Below are 10,921 nucleotides of genomic sequence, written 5' to 3'. Positions count from 1 at the left end.
TTTGCGGTACGCGGGCCTCTCACTGTTGTGGCCTCTCCCATTGCGGAGCACAGGCTCCGGATGTGCAGGCTCAGCGGCCATGGCTCACAGGCCCAGCTGCTCCGCGACATGCGGGATCCTCCCGGACCGGGGCACGAACCCGTGTCCCCTGCATCGGCAGGCGGACTCTCAACCACTGCGCCATCAGTGAAGCCCCCCTCTCTTTTAACCTTTTTAAAAATTGAGAAATATAACATACCAAGAAATACCATGTATAATGTATATGTACACTTCAGAGAAAAGTAATAGTGATAATAAAATTGACAGCCATATACACACCTCCTAGATGCTCTCCTAAGAAAGAAAATGTTGCTAAGAGTTCTCATCACAAGGAAAAAATATTTGTGTTCTTTTCTTTTTTCTTTTGTATATGTAAGAGATGATGGGTGTTAACCAAACTTACTGTGGTAATCATTTAGTAATACATGTAAGTCAAGTCATTATGCTGTACATATTAAACAGTGCTGTATGTCAATTGTGTCTTAATAAAACTAGGGGGGGAAAGGAAAGAGAACATTGACAATTTCTTTGAATCCCTTTGTATTTGTTTTTTAATCTATTTTTAACCTTTAAAAAAATACACACACACACACACACACACACACACACACACAATATGCTGTATAGCTGTACCTGCTTTTGAATTTTATATGCATGGAATCATACTCTAGACCCTGTAACCAGATTGCCCATTCCTATTACTAGATGTGTGCCATTGGGCGTACTTAACCTTTCTATGCCTCAGTTTCTGCAACTTTAAACTGAAGCCAATAATAGTGTTTACACTGTTGAATTGTTTAGAGAATTAAGTGAATCAATAATCATCAAATACCTGGTCCAACACTGGTAATTATATTTTTTAAATGTTTGTTAAATAAAATAAAGCATATGTGTATTCTACTATATCGAGTTTTTTGTTTGGTTGGTTTTTTGCGGTACGTGGGCCTCTCACTGTTGTGGCCTCTCCCGTTGTGGAGCACAGGCTCCAGAGGCGCAAGCTCAGCGGCCATGGCTCACGGGCCCAGTCGCTCCGTGGCATGTGGGATCTTCCCGGACGGGGGCACAAACCCGTGTCCCCTGCATCGGCAGGCGGACTCTCAACCACTGCGCCACCAGGGAAGCCCCTCTACTATATCTTTTTAGTCTTTTATTTGACATCATTTTTTTTAAACATTTACATGTTATACTGAAGGCAGGGGTTCATTTTTAAATTTCTCTGTTTAACATTCTAGTGTACCACAATTTATCTATTCTACTCTCCATTGATATTTGAGATATTTCCCAATTGATACTATTTAAGACATTCATATCTTTAGATCATCTTTATATTTACCATTTTCTGGCTTTTGCTACATAAATAATGATACCTTATGTATTCCTATTATTGGAATGTGGCATCCTAATTAATTGTCAATTTTATGTAAGCAAGTAACTTTTCCCTGGTTTTTGCTTACCTTTACTTTTTTTATTATGTGTTTGAATTTAACTAAGCAAAATTTTTAATATTTTATTTTGAGATAATTGTTGATTCACTGATTCTGTATTTTGATAGAGAGGTTCTTAATTATAATGTAGTCAAATTTATCAATATTTACCATTATGGTTAGTGTTATTTTTCTTTTTTTTAGTCCTATTTAAGAAATCCTTCCCTATCTGAGATCATGAATACTGTCTCCTATATTATCTTCCAAAATGTTCAAAATTTTGCCTTTTATATTTACATCTTTAATGTGCCTGAATTTATTATATTTTTTAGTATATTGTGAAGTTGGAGTCCACTTTCATATTTTTTTCTTATTCACAATCTATCTAATGCCATTTATGGGAAAGTTCATCCTTTCTCCACTTATCTCCAGTGCCATCTCTGTCACTGATTAAATGTCTACAAATTGTGGGTCTTTCTCTGAGGTTTGTAATCAAATCATTCTTTATCCTTAATAAAATTTTATGTGTTACTAGTATTTAGAGATGTGACTGACTTCTCAATGATGATTTCTAGCTGCCAGTCTTGTTAATACTAATAATTTGTCTATAGGTTATTTTATGTTCTCAATACTGACAGTCAGCTACAAATAATGACAGTTTTATTTCTTTCTTGCCAACCTTGATACATTTTATTTCTTTTTCTGGCCAGATTGCAGCTGCTAGGATCTTCAGGACAGTGTTGAAAAGAAGAGCCACTGGGGGGAGTGGCCAAGATGGTGGAGTGTGAAGACCCCTCCCATGGGCACACCAAAATTTCAACTACTTGTAGAGCAACTACTGATGAGAAAAACTGGAACACCAGCAGAAAAGACCTTCTACAACTAAAGATATATAAAAGGAACCACAACGAGATGGGTAGGAGGTATGGAGATATGGTGTAGTCAAGACCAATACACCCAAGTGGGCAACTCACAAACAGGAGGATAATTATAATTGCAGAGGTTGTTCCCAAAGAGCAAGGAGTCCAAGCCCCAAAGTGGGCTCCCCAGCCCTGGAGTCCTGCACCGGGAAGATGAATACCCAGAACATTTGGCTTTGAAGGTCAGTGGGGCTTATTTTCAGGAGAGCCAGAGGGCTGTGGGAAATAAGAGACTTGACTCTTAAAGGACACACATTCTTTGTGGCTGTCTGGAGGGGTGGGATAGGGAGGGTGGGAGGGAGGGAGACAAAGAGGGAAGAGATATGGGAACATATATATATGTATAACTGACTCACTCTGTTATAAAGCAGAAACTAACACACCATTGTAAAGCAATTATACCCCAATAAAGATGTTAAAAAAAAAACAAAAACAATAGGGGAACATCCAGGCTGATTGCAGTAGGTTAATAAAAAACAACAAAGTGTTAACATTAAAATGACAATTATAAAAGCTATGCAGAAAAATGGATTATATAAACTAAAAAAATTTTAAAGTAGACAACAGAATGGCCTATGCACAAATAGAACAATTTTGTAAAATTATTCCACAGAAAAAAGTAGGACCAGAAAATGTTATAGTCTGAAAACAGTATTTTAGAATGCTGGATTTTGTTTATATTAATATGTGTTGCTATTGAGATTAAGGTTTTCCATTCAACTTGTACTGTTCATTACATTAAATAAGCTGCATCTTTGTGCTTAAAATTCATGTTAATAAATTCTACAATGTTCCCTTAGCAACAGTGTATTTCTGTTGTATTGGTTAGCAAGTTACAAAAAGTTATAAAAAGGAATATGTTATTTACAGAGTAATGACTAAATGATATACAATATTTTCTCTTTTTTTTTAAACGATACATTTTTTTATGTGGTAAAAAATACATTATAAAATTTACCATCTTGACCACTTTTAAGTGTATATACACTGTATGGCACCTTGTCATACAAGAGCTCTCCAGAACTTTTTCACCTTGCAAAACTGAAACTCCATGTCCATTGAACAACTCCCCCTTCTCCCCTCCCTCTAGCCCCTGGCAACCACTATTCTACTTTCTATTTCTAAGAGTTTGACTACTTTATTTATTTATATATTTTTAAATATTTATTTATTTTGGCTGCGCCAGGTCTTAGTTGTGGCACACAGGATCTTCGTTGCAGCACGCAGGCTCACAGTTGCGGCATGCAGACTCCTAGTTGTGGCATGCATGTGGGATCTAGTTCCCCAACTAGGATCGAACCTGGGCCCCCTGCATAGGGAGTCTGGAGTCTTACCCACTGGACCACCAGGGAAGGCCCTTGACTATTTTAGCCACCTCGTATAAGTGGAATAATGTAGTATTTGTCATTTTGTGCCTGGCTTATTTCACTTAGTATAATGTCTTTAAGGTTCATCCATGTTGTAGCATGTGACAGGCTTTCCTTCTTTTTTAAGGTTGACTATTATTCCATTGTATGTATATACCACATTTTCTGTAACAATATTCTCTCTTAACTAGTCTTTGAACGTTTGAATCTAAATCTAAACATTTAATCGAAACAAGCAATCAGCTGGGCTAATCACATACCTACAATTGTAGGAAATATATAAATACAATCAAGAATGACTTTGATATTTTCTGAGCTGTGAGCTAATACATATACTGTATCAAAAAGCAGAAATTCTTACCAAGAAAATAATACACGATGCAGAAATTTCTAAGCAGGAACAGCGATTCCACACAACTATGCTTAACTAGCAAAGGCAGAGACCTCCTGAAGCGCAAGAACTTGTATTGCTGTGGAAGAAAAGAAAACCAGAATCAAATGACATTCAAACAAAGGTTCTTTTTTATTCCAAAGCAAGCACATAACTATAACAGTCCACACAAAAACATAATCACTGCATAAAAAGACAAAGTTTATTCCAGAGGTAAAAAAATCATCCATTTCAGATGTTAAAGTATTTAATATTAACATTATACAACATCTCATTGATATGAGATCAGAAATGAGAAAATTAACAATATCAATCTATACTTATAGTAAGGACTACAGAGATGGAGTAAGTACAAAAACCATAATAATAATTACAACAATAGCAGCTAACATTCTTTGGATGCTTATCACATACCAGGTAGTGTTCCAAGCACTTTAAATGCATTAATCCATTTAAACCTCACAACAACCCCATGAAGGAGGTTCTATTATTATCCCCATCTTACAGATGAGAAAACCAAGGCACAGAGACGGTAAGTAACTTAACCAGTGTTACCAGCTAGCAAAAGAAAAATCTGCAATTTTAATGCAGGCAGGCTGGCTTCAGAGCCTGCAACCTTAAAGATAATGTATGCTGCCTTTACACTAAAATTTTTCACATGCTGTTTGCAGAAAAATAGGAGGTAGTGAAGAAGACACGAGACTAAGAATTGGGAGACCCGAGTTCTAGTGCTTCCTCTTTCTGTATAACATTAAGTCAGCCTCATCTCCTATCTAATTATCTGTGAGATAAGAAGGCTGAACCAGCTAAACAGTTCCTTAGTGGGTACCTTCCAATGCTAACAATCTAAGAGAAAAGAATCAAATATGAAAAAACACGAAATGTTTTTCCTGAAAAAATTACACTTCTTGTGAAACAAGGGTTGTTGGCCCTAAAAATGCCAATGGGAAAAATAATTTTTAAATTATTGGAAAGAATCTAAGGCAACCCAATGAACCAAAGATGGACTTCCCAAATTCTGGTCTTCTTTTGTGTTTACATTAAGGCTGATCCTTCTCTAAGGATTTCAGAAGCTAAAGGACAGCAAAGAATTATAGTCCTTAGGTAGAGGTTATGTCTTCATACCACATCTGCAGATTCCCATAGCATCTTACAAAAAGCAGCCCAGGTGAAATGAATGCTTGATCACTAACCATACAGCTTGAAGTATCCTGATTTATTCAGATATTTTCAAACTCCAAGACATGGAATTGCACTATTCGATGCAGTTACTGGGTGCTACCACCATCTCACCTCAACCCCCTAATAAAAAGGGCACAGTCCCTAAACTATTCTTACTGCAGCTCTCACCTCCATCATCACTCTCAAGGGTCCAGAGAGGCTAAGGAAGCAGGCAGACATTTCAGTAGATACACAGAGAACAGCTAATAAACCCTCTTCTTGCTCCCAAGCTGAAGTGTTTTTCAATTCCCTGTTGGGTTCTTCTGTGATTTGGCTAAGAGCTACCCTGTACCTATTCAAATGTTTACTATGTGCCAGGCTCTATAAATCTTATCTCATTTAATACTTTCAAATAGTCTTGTTGGCATATAACTTGCCAAGCCTGTCTTGGCATTAATCCATTTCTTTGTCCCCTACTCCATGCCAACGTTCTGCTTTTCCCTATCAGTCTGTCATTAAGAATTTAATAAGGGCAATAGAACTGGTTTTTGTAGCATAGGCAAGTTTATAGAAAAAAACCCTAATGGACTAATGATAAATGGTTAAAATTACTAGATTTTTAAAAACATCTAATTTTTCATACTGTTACATGAAAAAAGTGGTTACTGAATAATATGTACAATATAAAACTATTTATGAAAACCCCACCCCACAAACTATGTACTATTATAGCTACTATATATATAAATGTACAGTAAAGGGTCTGGAAGAATACACAAGAATGAATCTAAGATTTTATCAAAAGCTATTACAAAAAATTTAGTAGTCAAATTTTACAAATGTGACAGTACATGGTAGAAACAATAATTTATCAGTACTCTCAATCCTGGACTCCCCTTGTTCACTCTTACACATCCGTGATGTTAAATAGGTGGTTACTTTCAACACAAGTCCGTGGAGGAGCAAGATATTTGGGGGTAATCTCATTTTTCTCTAATTTTTTTTTCTTCATTTCCTATATTCTTAACTATGTTTGGATCAAAGCTGATTCACCATGGATATTTCTATACAGAATTTTGGGGGGTTTTCTCCTTTTGAAATTCTGAGGTGGCAAAGCTGACACTCTGCTTTAATTCGCCTTCACAAGATGTGAAGAATTTGTAAATAGGACTCTTTGTTCATACACTCACAGACTGCAGGGAGATAAGGGCCAGATCCTGTGAGCACTGTCTCCTTGCAATAGGTGTATTTTCATCAGATTGTTCTCAGGGATGCAACAGGCATGTGAAAATTTTAGTTAAACCAGGAGAATCCTAATCTGTCACACTCTCACACTTACACTCTTGTGGAACATCATTTATTTACATACTGCTCCCTCCCTACCGGACTGCGTCCTAGTGGGAAGGGGCTGGTTCTAACAGTTTTGTTCCAAAGCCCAGTACTCAGCATGCCCTAGAGCAGGAATGAAGCGAATAATAGCACAGTCAAGAATAGCAGCAACAGGCTGGGGAAAGCCTTGATGGCACCGGAAAAATTTCAACCGAACTTTCTCTCTCCTGCCAGAGGAAGAGACAGCTCCTACCAAACTAGTAGATTTTTTAAAACCTATCCCACTCAAACCAGTCAAAACTGTTTTATTTATGCACATCAAGCCTTGTTCTGAAAAGGATTTGAGATACTAACTGACATATTCTATGCTTAGTTGTACATTCTCAAGCTTATGAGCTTCTTAGGTTCAAAAAGAAGCTGGCAGCTGCACAGAGGTACTTTGCATGAATGTCATCATCATCCTCCTCCAGCCCTGCTAGGTCACAGCAACTGCCACTACCTAGCAGGGAGAGAAAGAGTGGAGCAAAGAGGTATTCTGAGAGTGGCAGCAGGAAGGGCAACTGCAGCTCTCAAACAGACACTGAAGTCTCATGAAGACAAAGATCTACTCTCCAAATGGCATTTTCAGGATCTCAGTCCTAAGTTTTGCTGATCAAATCTTGAATTAGTCAGATGATGCCAGTTATATATACAAACACCAAGGCAATTTTAACTCTGCCAAATTGACATAAAGTAATGCTCAAATCATAGCTTACCTGTATGATGGGAAACGGAAGATAGTTCATGTTGTTAATAAAATACAGGAGGCTATAGCTATAGCCCATAAATGCTCCAGCCAGCAGGAAAAAAAGGTGATACTCATTTAAGCAGGTTTCTGCAGCAGGGCTATCTAAGCTGAAGGGGAAAAGTTAGGTTATTAATTCAACAGTCAGGGACACATATTACTATTTTAGGCTTATTATTTACTGAAGGCAAAGCTTTGACTTAATTACTTAAGAAATGCCCCAAATTCTAACAAAGGGGTCAAGTGTGGGCAAAAGATTAACAAAACCCTTTTCCCTGATGCATGAGAACTTGACCTTTAGTTAATGCTCTAGCTCTGCTCCTCCAGAAATCTGGTAAGGGTAAGAAAGTCCCCTGTGACAGTAAGCAATGGTGCTTATGAGTTGGTAAATTGCATCTGGACTGAAGAATTCTAAATAAAGGCTATAACCTGATAGAGATGCTGTAACTTTGGGCTTCTCTCTGTGTTGCTCTTATAACTAGGCAATCCCTCACGGGGACCCTTTTCACTAAAGAAAATTTACTGCATTAGGAAAAACACTTGCCTTATATAATAATGTAATGGGGACAAAAGGAAATCAAGTATTCAGTAGCAGTCATGAATACTGTCTTAAAGTCACTGGATAACAGAGAACTTAAGATTACTTTTTTGACTTTTAAAGTCAGAATATAAACTTGAAATTTATATCAATGCCATCTGGTCAAGAACTGTATAAGTTTCAAAATTATAAAAGTACTCTACTGAAGAAGGTATTTTTAATTATTAAAAATTTTTTTCTTCATTCTTCTCATACTGTCCTTCCTTCAAACCCCAACCAAGATACCACCTCCTCCAAGAAGCCATGTGTGGATCCCTCCCTGCCTCCTGAACCCCCAGAGGTTTTATCTGCACATTTCACTTTCTTCCTACTAAATACTATTTCTCATACATTCCTATTTGTCTCCTATTATATCCATTTGCGTCCAGGTCTTAAATCCCCTACTGTTCTCAACTCTCAAAGAGCTTACAGTCCATGTGTGAATCATTCTAACAAATCCAACAGCATTTAGCATAGTACCTTGTATAAAATAAATGGTTTAAAAAAATTGTTGAATTCAACAAACATAAAACATCAAAAACATTTGATGTACGTAAAAAAGCACTTTTTACTGAAGTCCGGAAAGTAAAGAACGGCCATAAACTATTAATGTATATAGGTCACTTTGGGCTTAGTAACTAAACAAGCACCCTTAGAAAAAATATATGTAATATTACCTCTCAGTAACAGTGCAGGGAACCACAAGAAAACTGTATTGACCCTTGGTTATTACCGCAGCACACCAAGCCATCATCATTCCCATTGCAGCATGAATAAAGGAGTGCATGAGCTGCTGAGGATGAATGATCTTCCCTATCAGTGCCAGTCTCGAGCAAGGAATGGAAGGCACAACTGCAAACAAAACATGTGACTGTGGCTTTATAATCTGCAGCATATGAAATTAGAGGACTTAAACTATTCCCTCTCATCTTTGCACAAATACACCAAAGAGCAGGAAGAAACCCAGAATCATTGTAAAATATAGTACAGAAAAATACCAAGTTAAAAATTCTTAAGTTAAAATAATTTGAAAAAAGACTGAATACAAACAGATGCACAATGAAAAAGAAAAACCAAAGGATCTAGAGAGGTGAAATATAAGTACAGTATGATTAACATCTTTCAATTCTTTTTAATTAAGATTTCCTGATAGCTCAAATAGTGCCTACCCTGGCACTCCCCTCACTGCCATAAAGGAATAAACAATAATAATTTTAAGATAGTGCTTGCCCTCCAGCAAGTTATCCTTATTTCAGCATTTTAAATTGTCAATATATAGTCCATCTGTGAAAAATAAACCACAAACCAGGTAAATAATGATAACACTGAATACTAAAATAAATGCTTGCATGGGAATTTCTAATACCGCTCTGATAATCCTAAAATGTTTTCAGAAGTGAGCTGGGGGAAGCAAGTGTGGGTGGGAGGTGAGGGGTGCTGACATTTGAAAACAGTTGGCACAGGGTTCCCTGGCCTATCTTTGTACACATTCTTCTTTTGATACATACCAAGTAAAGAGATTGTGGGGAAGTACAAAATTAAGTATAAAGGGAGAGGGCTTAGGTGCTTTACAATTTGGGGAAGAGGCTGCTATCACCTTCCCCTCCCCACCAGAAATGCCCACAAGGCCTACTGACTGTGTAACTGACTTACATTCTGACTCATACTCTGAACATACCAAACCTTCTCATGTCATTAAGCCTTTTTATATGATACGCCTTTTCCCTAAAACATCATTTTTCTTCCGTGTCTACTTAAAACAGCTCATTCTTTAAGGTTTGGTTCAAGCATCACCTCCTCCAGGAAGCTCCCCATGCTGGGTAAATGGTGCTTCTATATACGTCCATACTATCCATGTATTACTGTCTTTCTCAGCATTAATTGTGATCCCCTGGGGAAAACTGGGACCATACGTCTCTTATCCCCACACAATGCATGGCATAAAGTAATACATAAGGAATGTTGAAGGAATGAGCCAAAGTGACTAGCCAGGCTTTAAGAATGACTAGACGGGGACTTCCCTGGTGATTCAGTGGTTAAGACTCCTCGCTTCCAATGCAGGGAGCACAGGTTCAATCTCTGGTTGGGGAACTAGGATCCTGCATGCCGCATGGCGATGCCAAAAAAAAAAAAAGAATGACTAGCTGGAGAGCCCTTGTCTGGCATCTAAATCTAGATTACCCAGGTACATGGGACAGTGTGAAAGAACACATGCTGTAAACCAAGGGGTTCTGTAGACGGCTTGAATAGCAAAAGGGATCCATCAGCCAGTAGTGAGGGATTAGAAAAGCAAAGGAAAAGGGTGTACTATAAAATCCAGAGAGCAATGTGAAATTTTATACCATATCTAACAAGGAAGTACTAAAGAGCTAAAAAGAATAATGATGTTATAGTAAAAAAAAAAAGAAGTATCAGAAGAAGCTTCTCAAAAAAAAATGTCATGAAGAACCTAGGGGTAAGACAGGAATAAAGACACAGACCTACTAGAGAATGGACTTGAGGATACGGGGATGGGGAAGGGTAAGCTGGGACAAAGTGAGAGAGTGGCATGGACATATATACACTACCAAACGTAAAATAGATAGCTAGTGGGAAGCAGCTGCATGGCACAGGGAGATCAGCTGGTGCTTTGTGACCACCTGGAGGGGTGGGATAGGGAGGGTGGGAGGGAGGGAGATGCAAGAGGGAAGAGATATGGGAACATACGTATATGTATAACTGATTCACTTTGTTATAAAGCAGAAACTAACACACCGTTGTAAACCAATTATATTCCAATAAAGATGTAAAAAAAAAAAAAAGAAAAAGCTTCTCATTTTACCTCAAGACAGATTTAAAGAATCTGAAACGGCAGGAAGAGCAAGGAGAGAAATTGAGAAAAAGTAAAAAGCTCTGAAATCTAACAGGTGATTCTCCCAAGGCAAAACAT

General features: G+C 37.6%; 1 protein-coding gene across 3 annotated transcripts in view; it reads right to left on the bottom strand.

Annotated features, from left to right (window-relative positions):
- NDC1 (NDC1 transmembrane nucleoporin) overlaps window positions 1-10,921 on the bottom strand; it is a 51,347-nt gene that overhangs the window by 35,063 nt on the left and 5,363 nt on the right. For 2 of the 3 annotated variants that reach the window (XM_007471164.1, XM_007471166.1), the window contains 3 exons: window positions 8,670-8,844; window positions 7,387-7,525; window positions 4,112-4,220 (listed from right to left, as the gene is read on the bottom strand). In XM_007471164.1, the coding sequence (XP_007471226.1) occupies window positions 4,112-4,220; window positions 7,387-7,525; window positions 8,670-8,844 (423 nt within the window). The remainder of the gene's footprint in view (window positions 1-4,111; window positions 4,221-7,386; window positions 7,526-8,669; window positions 8,845-10,921) is intronic. The other variant, XM_007471165.1, reaches the window with a different exon arrangement.

This window comes from Lipotes vexillifer, unplaced genomic scaffold, assembly GCF_000442215.2.
Source record: "Lipotes vexillifer unplaced genomic scaffold, Lipotes_vexillifer_v1.1 scaffold1003, whole genome shotgun sequence".
Classification (NCBI taxonomy): domain Eukaryota; kingdom Metazoa; phylum Chordata; class Mammalia; order Artiodactyla; family Lipotidae; genus Lipotes; species Lipotes vexillifer.
This window is presented reverse-complemented; position numbering and strand designations above follow the sequence as displayed.